Here is a 16661-nt window from a genome sequence, read left to right as displayed (position 1 = left end):
GCAAAGTGAGGCAGGCAGGACTGGCGTTTCTGTCCTCCCCATGCAGGTGAGGAGACTGAGGCTCAGACCCCACGTGGTGTAGAGTGAAGAACTGGGAAGTTCATATGTGATGACAGCTGCTTCCTCCATAGAGCTGTGCCTACCTCCCCACATCCCAAACGCCCACCTACCTCATCCTCCCCACCCTCTTACCTTCCTCATTAAACGCAGGGAGGGAGGAAATACAGGATGATTTTCAGGCCCTATTTGGCCTTAGACTTGAGAACAGACTACTCACCTGGTCAGAGCGAGTCTGGGAGAAGGAGGCAGGAGGAGGACTGTGTGAGGAGGGTGGACAGGGATGTCCCACTGTTAGTATGAAAGTCGCCCCGTATGGACTTGGACTTTTAAGCAACAGGCATTTGGAACCAAAATTTTGACAATGGCATTGTGAGCACATGTGAACGTACTCTCATTTGGTCATGTATTTAAGTGTCATGTTGATCCATTAGAAAGCTCAGTTCATTTCTGGCAGGCATCAGTGGACTGGGGAACGCCATTTCCAAGAGTCTCCTATATTCCACCTTCCACTCAGATCCTGAGTTTCCTCATCTGCAGAGTGGGAATAAAGTACCTCCCTTTCAGGTTTTCCCTACTTTGGGATTAACAGGCTGCATTTGACCAGGAGGTTTCAAGTAGATGGGTCTAGAGGTTTTCAGAAGCTCCGTGAAAAGGTGGGATTACTTCGGGGGGCCCTTTAGGCCGTCTCTGCCCTCTCCCAAGGCTGACTCAGGCTGGACGTAGGACCGGTGCTCGCCAGAGGCTCTGTGACTTGCTGGGCTCTGTCCTTCAGCAGCAGGCCCGAGACTGGTGTAGGAGCAGGCCAGGGTCACCTCAGGCTTTAGACAGCATCTCCCTGCTTCCTCTTTTGTGGCGGGACAAAGTCCTTTAAAGTGTGTATGTGACCTGGGTGTCTCATACCGTCTTCCCTTTAACATGAATACACAAATCACTGTGACTCATGGGGCCTACCTGCTTGGCTGCTGGAAGACCACCCTGTTATAGGAACCCTCTCCCCAGAGATGTCTGGGAACCTGCAGAGAATCCCAGTGTCCCCTCCTCAGCTCAGGATGATAAGCTCTCAGCCACTTGGTTCGTTCCACGGGTGTGTGTGAGCATCTAGTATGTGTTAGGCATGAGGCAAGGCCCCAGGTAGAGAGCATTGAGCAAAACAAGGTCCCTACTGTCATGGAGTTTACATTCCAACGTGGGGAGATGGTGCAGAAAGAAAGGTATGTCAGAGGATCTGAAGGCAAGTGTTCCCTGGCACAGACTCTGAGACGGAGAGTTGTGGCAGCAGGCTTACTGGGGCGCACTCCCCAGAGACCCATGAGCAAGGGAGGAGGGCGTGACTGGGCAGGGGGAGCTGAGACCCCCGCGGGTCCTCTAGAGAGCTCGGTGCCGGGTGGCTCTTCAGAGCCATCCTGAATCGAGGCCAAGTGTGGGGCCTTGAGGTCCCATGTCAGCCATTGGCCACTGGCCACCGTCTGGGAGGAGGTGAAATCTTGGGTGAGGCAGTCCCCTGGGGCCCAGGGCAGCACCCAGGAAGGGACACTGAGCCACCAGCAGCTGGGGACGGGGTGTGTCGGCCCTAACCTCACAGGGTGAGGCCTCTGTGAGAAGGTAGTGTTTGAGTAGAGACTGAACGAAGTGTGGGGCAGGCTGGGAAGGCGCTGGGGAAAACGCGACAGCTCTGAGATGGACGTGGGGTTGGTGTGTTTGTGGAGTAGCGAGGAGGCGGGGAGGCCCTGCTGGAGCACTGGCTCCACCACCAGAACCCCACCCCGCACCCAGCCTGCAACCGCCAGCCCGCCTTTCTCTGCAGAGCTCGCAGAACCGGGCCTGGTGTGGTCTTCGGCAGAAGGAATACGAGTCACATCAGCAGAGTCTATGGAGATCTCTCGTAGAGGTCATGGGACAGCTGAAAAGCTGGGAGGGACTTAGAAGTCAGAGTGAGCTAGTTCTGACCCCAGTTCTGCTCCTGAGAAGGGGTTTGTTTATCTTTCCCTCTGCCCTCCACCTGAGACCCCGGGAACCAATGCCCCCTTGTCCAACACAGGTAGCCCCCTATTCTTCCCCTCCCCACTGGCTCACACACTTCCAGCGATGCGGAACTTATTACCTCTCGAAGCAGCCTTTTTCACTGTGGCTGCTAAGCGTTCTCACACCTCAGGAGGAATGTCTTCCTTTAGCTTCAGTTCCGGGGTCCCGGCTCTGACTGCTGGGGCCTCACACCCCCATCTGCTTTCTGAGCCAGGGGAGATTTGAAGCTGGGAATAATAGGCCTCAAAGCCAAATAGCCCAGTGTCTGCCTCCCACTGAGCCTCTAAGCCATTTCTCAATCCACAGCTTACCTCGGCCACCTGCTCCAGGCTGTATCACAGAGCAGGGACCCAGTGCTTCAGCTGGGCTGAGGATGGCAGGGTGGAGTGAGGCCAGCCTCTCCCCTGTTCTGGACACTGGCTATTGCCACCTGAGATCCCATGCCAGACGACCTGGCTATGTCTCCTCATACCCAAAGCCCGTATCCAGGGTGCGGGCTTGTTGCCCAGGGCAAGAGTCTAGCCTGTCAGGAGCAGCGTAGCCCCGCCCAGCTTTCTGTCACCCACCCCACAAAACACATCTGTCTCCTCATCCTCAGCTGGGCTGATGGAATCCAAGAATAGGCTAGAATTGGGGACTGAGCCCTGAGGTTCCCCACTACAGACCTCTAGGGGATCCAGCAATTCAGCTCCTTTTGTAAGTCCCTAGTGTGTGCCAGGCCTTGTGCTGGGAGCCAGAGATACAGAATGAGACATGGTCCTCCAGGAGTTCCCAGCTGGCGGGTGGGCAGTGACAGAGTAGTCAGTCTCCTTTGGATCTGCTGAAGCCATAAAGGCCACCTCTTTCCCCACACCTGAGCACCTACCCCCAGGTGACAGCATGCAGTGGGGAGGAGTGCAGGAGTAACTGTACTCAGCAAGCATCCACTCACTCCGTGAACACTCCCTGAACACCTGCTGGGCGCCAGGCCTTGTGCTGGGTCACTCACTCTGGGGACAAACACTCAGGCATGGTCCCAGGCTTCGAGGAACTCCCAGTCTGATGGGGGAGGCAGACGTTGAACCATTTACAGCATAGGGGTCGTGGGGGCTCAAAGAAAGCCTTCACCTCAGCCTACAAGGCTTCCTGAAAGGCGGCCCACATGAGCTGGATTCTAAAGGGCAAGTAGGACAGGCGTGCCGAGAGGGAAGAGCAGGAACAAAGGCCCCAGTGGGCAGCGATCCCTGAGGAGTTCTGCATCACCGGAGCATGCAGTGCTGAGGGTTGAGAACAAGCAGGAGAGGCCCGCAGGGCCTGAATGAGGCGAGGAGCGTGCCCTGGATCCCAGGCCGTGTGCGGCACTCTCCTCTCTGCAGCTTTCTTCCCTTGATGTCCGGGCACCTCACTCGCCTCCTCACTGCCTGCTTTGCTGGTTCTTCCTGTTTCCCAGGGCCCAGTCCCTGGGCCCTTCTCCATTCACTCTCCAGATGATCTCAGTCTCATGGCTTTCAAGAGCATCTGAAGGCCAACAACTCCCTAAGTATGTCTCTAGCCGAGACCTGCCTGCTTGACTTCTTTACCTGGATGTTGAACAAGCATCTCGTGGAGCGTCACCTCAACCTGCTCTTCCCGCAGCCCCCCTCACCTCAGTGACGGGCGTCGCCAGCCTCCCACAGCCGTTTGTTCCCCTCTGTATCCCTAGTGTTAGGACAGTCCCTGGCATGTTAACAGGTGCCCCATAAATATGTAAACTGATGGATGGAAGAGTTTAAGGATGCTCAGAAGTGAGTGAGTTCGGTCTTTGTGGTATTGGAAGGGCTGAGATGGAGGCAGGAAACCAAGGTGGTAGCTGAATGTCCAGGTAACAGATGGCAAAGACTGGGGCTCCATAGACACCTGGGAATGGAGAGGAGAGTGCCAGCGCAGGGCAGGATGGACCCTCTTTCAGCACCCCCTCGCTTGGTCTGGTCTTCTGTTTCCAGCGCTCCCACCCAGTGAGCCCAGGGGAGCTCCAGCTCCACTCAGTTCAGGGCAGAGCCCTCCCAGAAGCCTGGGATGTACTCTGGGCTCAGGCCCCTGGAGTCTGTGGAATCCTCAAGGGACAGCAGAGGCTGGGAGTCAGAGATTCCCCAGGGTCACCCAGGGCATCAGGCTGAATGGCCCCAGCTGAGCCCAAACTGGAGTCCTGCTCTGGCTCTGTGCCTTGGTAGTTGCTGACCCACCCCTTCCAAGCCCCCTCCACACACACCTGTCCCCTGCCCCAGGCAGGCCCCGCCGGCACCAGCTAGTTTGCCTCAAGGCTCTCCTTTTCTGGATCCAGGGAGGGGTGCCCAGCCAGGAAGGACAGGGCCCTCACTTCGACCCCCAGGCTGGCTGGTCACTATAATTAGGCCCTTGTGGGTAGTGATGAGTAGTAGGAAAGCAGCTGCTGAGCTGGGGCCTTTGGCCTGGCTTGTCCACTCCTGCCCAAGTTTCAGTGATGGGCTAAAGCCCTCCTCTGTGAAAGCATAGGAATGACACCCACCTTCTGCCTCTCACTCCGAGACCCTCATCCTGGCTGCAGAACCTGGATCTGGCCCGGCCCTGCTCAGTCAGGCCTGGACAGGACAGGGTGGTGAAAACACTGGGGGTAACAGGAGCCTGTCCTCTCAAAGACCTCTTGCTGAGAAGGCCGACCCCAAACCAGCCCTCATCAGGGCCATGAGTGTGGCAAAGGCAACTCTGGGGGTGCTGGGGGGAATCACAGGCTGAGAGGTGTGTTAGGGTGCCTGGTGTTCGAACCCCGCCCCCAGCAGAGGTGGGCAGTGAGGCCCACAGCAGGCTCTCATTACAGGCTGGGGGCCCTTTCCTTCCTCTCTGCAGGGACCCCTGTGACCTGGGCTCCCTTCTCCAGGCCACTGCTCCCACCTGCGCCTGAGGCCTGCTCTGGGGAGCACAGGGGCAGCGAGGGTATGGAGTGGATGCTTGCCCGTCATCTCCACCTTCTTTGCTCAGCGTTGGGCTGGCACGTGGCAGATGCTCAGTGCTGGTGAACAAACACCTCTTCAGGAATGTCAGTGCAGGTCAGTAACAGCCTGCGTCTCCTCATGTGTCCAACAGTGATGTTTTCCCAGTAGTTCAAAGGCGTCTGTGCTGAGGAAGAGCCTAGGAAGCCTTATTCCCCGATGAGGACGGAAGGACAAATGGAATTTTCTAGGCCCTCCCAGCTAATCATCACACCCATTTAGATGCTCCCCAAAAGAGTAATACCACCAACAGCTAACACTGCTGCTCTTACTGCTTAAAAGGCACTGTTCTCTAAACACTTTACAGATGTTAACTTATCCTCACAACCACCACATGATAGGTAAATCGTTATCCCCATTTTATACATGAGGAAACTGAGGACAGAGGTTATGAACTAACTTGCTCAGGGCCACACAGATCCTGCAGGATCTGAAACTGGTCCCTTCAGACCTTGTAAAGGCGGGCTAAAGCCACACTTTGCTCAGACATCGTGTGTTTCCCTCCCCTCCTGCTGTGGGCCTGGCCCCAGAGCTCCAGGGAGGCAGAAAGTTCTACTTTCTAAATGTTGTTCAAATCAGCATCCACAGCTGCTGACTTGGTGGGCTCGCAGTAGTTCTTGCCTAGACGGCGGCTGGGACCGGGTCTCCCCGCATCTGTCCAGCCCCACCCAACCATCTTCCAGGATGCGGCTAGCACCGTTTTCAAAAATTCAGGTCAAAGTGTGCCACTCTTCAAATCTTTCAAGGGCCCCCTGTTGCCTTGGAGGTGAGAAAATAAAACTCAATGCCCCTGTGGCCCGGCACCCTAGGACCTGTGAAGCAAATTCCATCTGAAGGGAGAAAGCAGGGCGTGGCTGCAGCCCATGGGGCCAGCCTAGCCGATGCTGACTCTCCACTGAAAACAGCACACCGGGAACCTTATCCAGAAAAATATACTCTGGCAAACCAAAATGCGTTTGCAAGATGAGAAACCGCAACTGCCTTTTAGAATGTCCCCGAATATTTGAAGTGAGACAGTGTCCTCCCAACCCATCTATCTTCCCCAACTCTCCACAGAAGATTAACATACCCAGGAAAAGAAGGCCGACTCCTGAAACAGCACAAACCAAAATCTTGCCCTGCACCAGGAACAAAAATTCTGCCCAAACAGTTGCCTGGCATTTTGTAATCAGTATAATGAACTCCAACCCACGTTCCCCCGAAACATGTCAGGAAGGGCTGCGGAAAAAAGATGTCCCTTTAATAAAACGTTATCAACATATATCGTACACAAACTACAATGTATCATAATTACTTTTTTTTCCTCTCTTAATTCAGAACCAGACTACAAGGTAAGAAAAAACACAGAAACAGCTACAATGTTCCCAATAATCCGCACAAGGTCTTTTTTCAGGCAGATGATATCTCACATAATATGATATACATGGATCAGAAAGGGAGGGACGAAAACAAAGACCAGCTACAGGGGAGGAGGAGGAGGAGGAGGGATGTAAATGTACAAAGAATTCTGGTGTCTTCAGGGCAAGACACAGAGGTTTCGATGGGGGGTGGTGAGGTGAGGGAGGCCACAAGTCACCCCTCCTGGGAGGGGACAGGCTCCACTGTCGCATTTGTCGGTTTTTGAAAATAAAAACAGGACCGGAAACAGCACATCTGTTTGGTTGCTGGCGTCCCCCCCTGCCCCCCACAGCTATTCCAAAGTCTCTCTGTCCAGTTCCAAGCGCACACAGAGCAATTCTGGTCAATATCCCATTTTTGAAAAAGAAGAATCAAGAGGGAAAAAAAAGAAAACCCAAACTCCAGCCCTCCACTGCCTGCACACACAAGGAGGACGATTCGAGGGATGAGAACGCGGAGGTCACAGTTTCCATGTCCCAGGTCATAGCCATCCTGTCGGGGCGGCCTCCCCCACTCCGCTCCAGGCCACCACCCCGCTGGCAGGATTCTCACTGGGAAGACTGGAGTGGGGGCTGAGGAGGGGGTTGGAGGGCGGGACGCTGGGCGGGGAGAGGTCCAGAAGAGAGAGGAAGCAGTCCTGGGAACACAGTGCATGCCACTGGGTCGCAGCATGGCTCCGCTGGGGCGGGATCCTGAAAGCGGTCGGTGGTCTGGCCCCTCCGGCCACGTAACGGGGGAGGGGGTCTGGGGTCGAAGCTGTGCAGCTGCTGTTGCCACCTCGCCAGGAGACCAAGCAGAAACAAGACAGGTTCCTGCCCTTCCCTTGCCCGTCAGCACAAACCAAAAACCCCAAGTGGAAAAGGGTGACTCCTTTTTTCTTTCCCAAAAAGGCCGTTTGAAAGAAACCACCGATTGTAAACTGCCCAGTTTATTATAATTATTATTATTATTTTTAGATGGCTACAAAGACAGGTGAGATCTCACACCTAGACTAGCTTTCCTGGTGGAAGGGCTTGGGTACAGACAGACAACAGGGCTTGGGTTTTTGTTTTTTGTTTTTCGTTTTTCGCTTTTTTTTTGTCCTTTTTTTTTTTTTTTTTAAAGAAGAAAGCAAAGAGGTTGATTGGGGTCGGGGGGGCTTGCTAGAAGCTTCCATTTTTAAAAATTTTTCCCCCAAAAAACCCCCCTGAAAACAAATTAAAAAAATCCCAACAACGGTAAAACCCCAAACAAAAAACAACAAAAATGTGTCATGTACATAAAAGGTCCTTTTGGGAAAGGGCAAGGGGTGGGATTTTTCTGGTCATTGACTTGAAATATATTTTTGAGTTTTGTCCTTCATGTTTTATGGAATAAAAAGTTCGGCCTTTTTATTGCATGAAACTAAAATTGAGAAAGGTTGGGGGAGGGGAGGGGGAGGGTTGAGGGGGAGCAGGAGATGCCCCTCCCCCAGCTCCTGGGTAATGACACCTCACTTCTTCTTGCATAATTTCTGGCATCTTCCCGCCTGCAATGCCGGCTCTCTCAGCGTCTCAGAGAAGAGGAGGGGGGATCACACACTCATCGTCATGCTTGGAGAATACTGGAAGGGGAGAAGCAGAGAAGGGGGGTCATGAGGGCCAGGGTGTGGGAGAGCCCTGTGGAGGTCTGACTGCACAGAGCTGGACTGGGCCTGTCGGGGGGTGGCTGGGCTGAGACACCCATGATGGCACTGGGTGGGCAGGGGGCCAGCAGTAGGGACTTAGGAGCCACCTCTCGGCACCAGCCTCTGTCCCTGACTCCTCTCCCCTGGCCCCTTTCCCTCTCCAAATCACCCCTTCTTTCCAAGCAAAGCAGCAGCAGCCCCTGCCCTCCCCTCATGGGGCCACCGACTGCAGAGAACTGGGGTCTGACGAGCCGGAGCACAGACAGGGTGCCCTGGGGTGGGAGCCGGCCTGGGGTTCTCAAAAGCTGCTTAACCATGACATCGTTTCCTCAGATGAGACTGTAAATAGAGGCCCAGTGTGAAAAAGCAGACGGCCAGCTCCTCTGCACTGAGACCCCGGGAAGTCACTGGTTGTGTGAGACTCCCTCCCCAGGACAGGAGGAAATAGACTGGGACAGAGACCCAGTGGGCCAGAGCCCAGGGCTCGGCCAGCCACGTCAGCTTCTTCAGTGCTGGAGGCGCTGCGCCTCCATGTGGATGCTTCGGGAAGGTCAGATTCAGGTAGCAGGGGTCAGCGCCACGCAGCGGGGGGTGGGGGGGGGTGGGGGAGGTGAGGGCTCTGCACTTTGTGTGGAAAGATAACCGAGGTGAAAGGCCCACGACACAGCTGCCAGGACACTGGCCCAGCAGGCAGGTCTTGGCCAGGACACTCTGAAACTTAAATCAACAGGCCCCAGGGGATACGGTGAGGACCCAGGGGTGAAATGAGGGTGGTGGCAGGCACACTTACATTGTCGTTCTGGAAGGAGTGAAGGAAGTTCCCTCCTAGCTCACCATCGTCTCGAGGGGTGCCTGGAGGATTGCTAATGCCACTTATGTTGTTAGGAGAATTCTGCAGAGAGAGCAGAGGAGGTAAGCCCCCGTGCCCCCAGCAACCTGCCCCCCAGATGGGGGAAAGGCTTTCTGCGTGGTGCTGTCAGGGAGGAGACATGGAATACACACTCACTTTTGGAAGTCCATCTATGTCACCTGACCCTGAAAGGAAAAAAGAATCCAGTTCAGTTCCTTGCCCACCGTTCTGTGCAGGGGCCTCCAAACCCTTCCACCCAAGCCCAAACATCTCTGCAAAGAGGATCTTCTACTTAGGCAACATCTTCCTCTTGGGATCTTCCTGTGGGGACGGGGCCTAGTGGAGCCAGGAGCCAAGGCAGAGAAGGCTTCCCGGAGGGTCGGGCAGGGGGCAGCATGATGAGGTCAGGGCGCTGACTCACCTAACGAGCCGTTCATGTGGTGTGGCTCCATGCCACCCATGCCCCCCATCGGGCCGTCCGAGCCTGGACCCATCGGGAACTGTGGGAGAAGCACAGAGCGTGGCAGCTGAGTGGGCCCTCGGCTCGGCCGCAGCCCTCGCGGGGCTCCCACGCCCAGCTGCATCCCCGGGGAGCTTCCATTCTGGTGGGGTCACTCTCACACACTCAGGCATTTGATTTAACACCAGGAGGCCGGAGCCGGTGCCTCCCCTCGGCCCTAGGAATTGTGCAAGGCAGAAGGGCTCACTCCTATGCACCACGGGAGGAAACAAACCCGGAGAGAGAGAGGGACTGGCCCAAGGCCACCCAGAGACAGCTCTCAAACCAGGCCTGCTGGATCCCATCCCGGGCTCTTTCCATCCCTGGGGCAGCGTGCGGGGCTCGCCAGTGAGAACCTCACACAGACTGAGTGACCAACTGCCAGGCCAGGAAACAAAAACATTAGTGCTTTCCCTCCCCATTTTACAGATGAGGAAACTGAAGCACAGAGTGGACCATGCTTTGCCCACGATCTCCCAGGTAGGAGAGATGGAGGAGCTGGGGCTGGGCCGTGGGCAGCCTGGCCCTGGAACCATCACACTAGCCTCCTCCAGGCTCTTCCTCAGAAACGTGTGGGGAGCTGGGGTGTGGGTGGCAGGACTTCTCTCGCTGGGACTGTGTGGGGGAGTTCACTAATGAGCAGAACTGACGGTGCAGACAAACCAGACACCAGACGTGTAATCCGCTCTACCCGCCTCCTCGGGTCTGTCTGGAACTAACCCCCCCATCTCAGCAAAGCAGCAACCAAAGGCCAGAGGTCACATTACATGGCCACCAAGGGATGGCTGAGCCCACTCTGGAGAGCCAAGGCCCAGGGATACAGACTGGATGCCAGGGTGGACAGGGGACAGAAGTGGCAGAATGGAGGCCTGTGCCGGGCAGTAAGGACACAGAGCTGAGTCACACCTGGGCCTCAGTCTGAAGGAGCACAGCCACGGACACCCAACTTCCCCACAGGATGCCGAGATCCAAAGAGAGCTGCAGACAAAGCACGGGTGCAGCTTCAAAAAAAGGCACTGGGGAAAGGGCAGAGAAATCAGAACAGACTGCATGGAGGAGGAGGCAGAGCGCCAAAATAATTGAGGGGTAGAATCTGGACAGGCAGAGATGGACCATGGCCTTGTTCTCAGCAGGGGTCCTGCCTGAGCAGAAGTAAGAGACCTCCTAGCAAGTGGCAGCACGGAGTGGCCGGAGCAGGAACTGACGCGACGAGACTGCAGGGGAGGGGCTGGGGCACCAGCCGCTTCCTCACCCCGCCGCCCACTCACACACCCCGTGGGGGCAGGATCCTTGCCTCCCCAGTGGCCTCCCAGGGCCACTCGCAGGCTTTCGGGCACATTTTGCCATCTGGCCACCAATTTCATGCTTATGAACCCAAGTGATAGCAGGATGAGGGTGACCAACTTTTTAAGGAGCCAAACCCAGACACAGTCATACCAGACCAAAAGAATCCCAAAATGTGATAATAAACAATTATGCACATGCGTTATTACTGTAACATATATATTTAAAAAACAGGTATCTTAAATTACATATTATGTGTATTTTTGTTATTCTTTTTAACAGTTTTATTGAGATATAATTCACATACCATACAACTGACCCATTTAACGTATGCAATTCAGTGGTTGTTAGTGTATTTAGAGTTGTGCAACCACCACGACCATCAATTTTAGGACGTTTTCATCACCTGCATCCATTAGCAGTCACTCCCCATCCCCCCCTTGAGTCCCCAGGCCCACTCAACCAAATTTATTCTCTGTCTCTACAGATTTAGCTATTCTAGACACTTCATACAAACAGAATTATATGTGACCTTTGTGGCTGGCTTCTTTCACTTAGCAAAACGTCTTCAAGGTTCATCCATGTTGTAGCATGTGTCATGTACTTCATTCCTTCTTACGGCCAAGTAACATTCCACTGTATGTATATACCACATTTAATTACTCATTCATCAGTCAATGGGCATTTAGGTTGTTTCCACTTTTTGGCTATTATGACTAATGCTCCTGTGAACATCTGTGTACAATTATTGTGTGGACATGCTTTCATTTCTCTGGGGTAGATACCTATGAGTGGGATTGCAGGGTCACAGGGTAACTGTTTAACCTTTCGAAGAACTGCCCGACTCTTCCACAGCATCTGCACCACTTCATGTTCCACATTCCCACCAGCTACGTGTGAGGGTTCCAATTTCTTCCCATCCTTGCCAACACTGCTCATTATCTGTCTTTCTGATTCTAGCCATCCTAGTGGATGTGAAGTGGTATCTCATTGTAGTTTACATTTGCTTTTCCCTAATAACTGACGCTGAGCATCTTTTCATGTGCTTATTGGCTATTTGTACACCTTTGGAGAAATGTCTATTCAGATCCTTGGCCCACTTGCTTTTAAATTTATTTTTTGGCTGCGTCGGGTCTTAGTTGCGGCATGTGGATCTTCTGTCGTGGCGTGTGGGCTTCTAGTTGTGGTACGCAGGCTCTTCTCTAGTTGTGGCACGTGGGTTTCTCTCTAGTTGTGGGGCGCAGGGTCCAGAGCGCGTGGGCTCTGTAGTCGCAGCATGCGGGCTCTGTAGTTGTGGTGTGTGGGCTTAGTTGCCTTGTGGCACGTGGGACCTTAGTTCCCCAACCAGGGATCAAATGGGCATCCCCTGCATTGCAAGTTGGATTCTTAACCACTGGACCACCAGGGAAGTCCCCTTGGGCCATTTTTAAGTTGGTTTGTTTTTTTATTATTGAGTTTTAAGAGTTCTTTACATATTCTGGATTCAAGTCCCTTACCAGACATATGACTTGCAAATATTTTCTGTGGGTTGTCTTTTTACCTTCTTGACAGTGTCCTTTGAAGCACGAATTTTAAATTTTAATGAAGTCTAGTGCAGCTACTTTTTTCTTTTGTCACTTGTGCTTCTGGTGTTGTAGCTAAGAAGGCTTTGCTAACCCAGGTCACAACGATTTACTCCTACATTTTCTTCTAAGTGTTTGATAGTTTTAGCTCTGACATTTAGGCCTAGGGTCTACACTGAGTTAATTTTTGTGTATGTTGTAAGAAAGCAGTCCAACTTCATTCGTCTGCACGTGGATATCCAGCTGTCCCAGCACCACTTCTTTATTCTGTATTTACTTTTCTGTTACTTAAATGCTATTAATTAAAGAACAGCTGAACTAGTTAATAGGGGCAAACAGTAGGAGGACTAGTTAAACAAATGACGTGTGGAAAAAACACAACACTTTTATAATATTTCTGTCTTCTGACACAGTAAATTATTTTAACTCTTTACTGGATATTTAAATGTTGTAGGCTATATTACTGTGTATTTATTGAACACACACGTAAGATTTTTTCAAAAGAGAACCTAAATACAGTAAGACTGATTAAACAGATACTACCTATATTTAGTTTCTAAGAACTGACTTTTTTTCTGTCCTGTATCACAATAGGATATTTTTGCTCTGCCTTTTTTTTTTAATTATTTTTTTAAGATTTTAAAAAAGGTTTTACATACAAAAAGCTAGCAGTTTCTTTCATTGGGTAGATGTCTTGGATAATCCATTCAAGGAAGATCATTCAGTCTTATATCCTCTGTGTACTGATGGGAACACTGGTGGTACCTCCTGAGGCCACGTTTCTGGACCAGACCATGCCAGTGTGAGAAGACATGGCCAAAGCAAGAGCCTGGCCGATTTTTTTTTTTTGTGGCGGGGCTGGTGTCCATTAGAGCTGCTGGGGACCCGTCTTGCTTTCAGGGGTCCAACAGGGCAAATGGCGCTTGCTTTTCCACTAATACTTCCCTGAATTGCCTGCAGGCTCTCGGGCATCCTTCTTTCCTTTTATGTAGTGGCAAAACTGAATACAGGGTCAAATGGAAAATGCACTGATGTGCCGCTCTGCTCTTATCAAGCCCTGGTGTCAGTCCAACGTGGTAACACCAGACTATCCTCTCCACAAACACGTCTGCACGGACTTCCCTGGACACGGGTTCAATCCCTCATCTGGGAAGATCCCACATGCTGCGGAGCAACTAAGCCCATGCGCCACAACTACCGAGCCTGCGCTCTAGAGCCCGCAAGCCACAACTACTGAAGCCTGTGCGCCTAGAGCCCATGCTGCGCAACAAGAGGAGCCACCGCAAGGAGAAGCCCGCGCACCACAACGAAGAGTAGCCCCTGCTTGCTGCAACTAGAGAAAGCCCGTACGCAGCAACAAAGACCCAAAGCAGCCAAAAAAACAAAACAAAAAAAAACAAGTCTGCACATAGAGTGCTTAGGATTTTGCTTACGTGCACAGGTTTTTGGATCTGTAGGAATCGCTTCCAGCTCTCCAAAGATGTCCAACCACTTTGTATCTACAGGCGGGTTTTGGAAGATCAGCTGCTTGTCAGTCAGGCCCTTTTCATCTAGCAGCTCATCAGATGGGCTATGCCTGCCTACGATGTCCATCATTTCTAAACATTTCGAGCACACTGAATATCATTATCGATTAAACCTCTCTTTCTTAGGGAAGCTGGTTTTAAAGCACAAAGGTAATCTGAACTTGTGAGATCTAAGTTGGATTCTAAATAAGTTACAGTTTTAATACAGAAATTGGGAAAGTCCTAAGTTGGCTGCCCTTACCGGTGACACTTTTGAGTCCTCAAGCAGCCTCACTTCCAAAGGTGAGCCATTACTTTGGCTGTATGAGGCTTTATCACAACCCCCCACGAATCGGAACAGCTCAAGTGCCGTCCACTCAGCCTCATCTAGGCTCCTCATGGCCTCTTTAAAGATTATCAAACAGTTCTGGAGAAGCAGCAACTACATTTCTATTTTACTGTAATTCCTTTCTGCATTCTCATCTCGTCATATTTCCAAATCAGAGAAGAGCATCACAGCAGGCTGACATTTTAACATCTTCTCTGTGGCCAGCAACAATGACAGCCATCTGTGGGCGTGTGTCCAAGGCTCTCTCCATTCCTATAAACTCAAAAATCTCACTAAGTGCTTCTGCACGTTTTGAGCAAATTGACAAAGTGACCAAAACGTTTCATTTTGAAAGCTGGATTATCACAGGTAAGCAAATCTCCCCCCTTGACAGCAGTGTCGGGGACAAGGTGTGTGGGGCATTTAGTAGGTAAGAAGTTTATAGACTAAATGAAACTTGCCAAATTAACTGCACTGTCTGCCAAATATGCAGATAAACGAGCAAAGTCTGGTTTGCATTTGGACAAGAAGAACAACAATCTTTTATTTGTTTTCTGCAGTTTCATTAACATCTTCTTTGTAGAAATCAAGATTATGATTTGAAGCTCCAGTTTTCAAGTCAAAGTACGTAAAAGCTAGGGAGACTGTTTTGTTGCCATGGTGTGATGAACCATGTGATATGATGAAGGAAGCTCCCTGATTTTCTTGAAGATGCAATAGAATCAGCTGCACACTGTAAAGGACCAACACACTTGTCATCAAAATTCCCCCTTCTGTTCACCCACAGGACTTAGTTGCAGCCTCTGAGTCAGGAAATGTAACCTTCTCAGTTCATGGAGTCATCTCAGTTCATGGACCAACATGGCGATGGTGTTCATTCAAGGGCCAATAGTGTTCATGCCCCGGCCAATGTGGCAGCTGCTGTTTTGCACTGAGCACTGGTGTCTCTTTGGAGGACGCACAAAACTTTTGATTGATTTAGAAGGATGTGCCTGTCTCATCCCAGACTGTGCAGTTCTGTCTACAATGCGCTCTCCCACCCTTCCTCCACCCACACCCCTTCTCATCTTTTCGGTACACTTGCCGGTATGTTCCGTTTTGGTTATTTGCCTCCCTGACCCAGTTGTATGTGTCCTCACACCTGTCATTAAAATTCATTCAGCCCCCCCCCCCTTTTTTTTTTTGGAGGTGTCGGGATCACGCTGGTGCTGGTGGTCTCATCGTTCTCATTTTCATTATCTGAGCTCTTAGAAAACATGATCGTGATACTCAACAATGTGAAAAATGAAAACTGCACTATCTTGACACAAACAGTTGAGCCGCAAGCAGAGTCAAAGGTGGACTCCGCCAGGGCCCGGATGCAGCGCGCTTGAGCCGTACCCCTCGGAATGATGCAACACGATGATCCACCACTGAGAGCCACAGACCACGACTGCGGGCATCTGTGCTCAGGGAAATATGGTGACGGCAACCATGGGAAGTGGGGAGTCTATGCCACTTTCGTGTGCTCAGTCCTGTCTTTGGGGCCCCCATATGGGTCTTACACTTTTCTGCCCAACCTGCATCCATTGCCAAAACCCAGGATTTTTGTGTCCTGGGAAGTCATCTCCCAGGACACAGGGCTTTCAGTGCTGAAACCCAAATGGCTGGCCACCCTAGGGAGAAACAGGGGCTATGGGAGATGCTGGCTGCCCGGGAGAGGTGGAGAGATGGTGGTGGGGCAGCAGCTGAGGAGCCAGGTTCCCACACTTCTCAGTCCCAGGACCCCGGGTAAGGTCCCTCTCGGCACCCCCAGGAGGCAGCCCAATGACCCTCACCCAGAGGCTGCTGGAGGACGAAACACGCCCAGCGGCCAGCACAGGGCAGCCCATAATCAGGGTTTAACACATGGGGTGATTCAGGAGGCACATCAGGAACCAAACTGGCAAAACCAAACTGCGCATCCCTAAGGGCCCGAGCCAACCTTGGGGCCACACGCCCGCCCTCTGGCTCTGCAGCCCACAAACTACTGATTTGGTCACGTGACAGCCTCCTTTCCAGACCCTGAGCTCCCGGAGGGCAAGGCCCGTGGGACTCACCTCCCCTGCCTGGCAAGGAAGGGTTGTCTGTGGGTCCGACCAGCCCTGTCCTTAGGGAGCTCCCAGCCGGGAGAGGGAGACAGGCCGCCACTGCACAGTCCAGTCCTGACATGGGCACGGGAACATGAGGGAGTAGGTGAGCAGGAATCAGAACAAGTGGAATTTGAGCGACAACATCATTACGGGTTGGGACTTTGAGAGGCCAAGAAGGGAGGAAGTGGCTTCTAGATGAGGGAAGGGCCCGAGGAGAGGCAGAGAGGTTACAAGATGGGGGGGTCTGAGGGCTCCCAGAGGCACACAGCAGGGAGGCCCCTGGGGGCCTCCGCCCGAAGCTCCACAGCCAAGGATACGGACCTGAGACATTGCCCAGGTGCACAGTCAGCCGAGCAGGGACCGGCCCAGGCCCACCTGCAGCCTGCTGCTCTCCCCCGTCAACAGCCGGCTCG

General features: G+C 52.5%; 2 protein-coding genes across 17 annotated transcripts in view; one reads left to right on the top strand and one right to left on the bottom strand.

The window, feature by feature from the left end:
- Positions 1-15344, top strand: part of MRPL37 (mitochondrial ribosomal protein L37) — a 38767-nt gene extending 23423 nt beyond the window's left edge. Inside the window, exons 7-8 of one of the 2 annotated variants that reach the window (XR_014254803.1) lie at positions 4924-5123; positions 14925-15344. Coding sequence is in view for 1 of the 2 variants with exons in the window: in XM_082430171.1 (XP_082286297.1) it covers positions 4924-4935 (12 nt within the window). In the remaining variant the exon portion in view is untranslated. Of the gene's footprint in view, positions 1-4923; positions 7575-14924 lie in introns of those variants that run through there. The other variant, XM_082430171.1, reaches the window with a different exon arrangement.
- SSBP3 (single stranded DNA binding protein 3) overlaps positions 7377-16661 on the bottom strand; it is a 162864-nt gene continuing 153579 nt past the window's right edge. For 8 of the 15 annotated variants that reach the window (XM_082430261.1, XM_082430268.1, XM_082430270.1 and 5 more), the window contains 5 exons: positions 13738-13803; positions 9381-9459; positions 9116-9144; positions 8900-9001; positions 7377-8046 (listed from right to left, as the gene is read on the bottom strand). In XM_082430261.1, coding sequence (XP_082286387.1) covers positions 8017-8046; positions 8900-9001; positions 9116-9144; positions 9381-9459; positions 13738-13803 — 306 coding nt within the window. In that variant the 3' untranslated portion in view covers positions 7377-8016. The remainder of the gene's footprint in view (positions 8047-8899; positions 9002-9115; positions 9145-9380; positions 9460-13737; positions 13804-16661) is intronic. The other 7 variants (XM_082430269.1, XM_082430271.1, XM_082430263.1 and 4 more) reach the window with 1 other exon arrangement.

This window comes from Balaenoptera physalus (genome assembly GCF_965194825.1).
Source record: "Balaenoptera physalus genome assembly, chromosome: 1".
NCBI classification, from domain to species: Eukaryota; Metazoa; Chordata; class Mammalia; order Artiodactyla; family Balaenopteridae; genus Balaenoptera; species Balaenoptera physalus.
The sequence above is the reverse complement of the archived record's forward strand: the minus strand, read 5'-3'. Positions and strand labels throughout refer to the sequence as shown.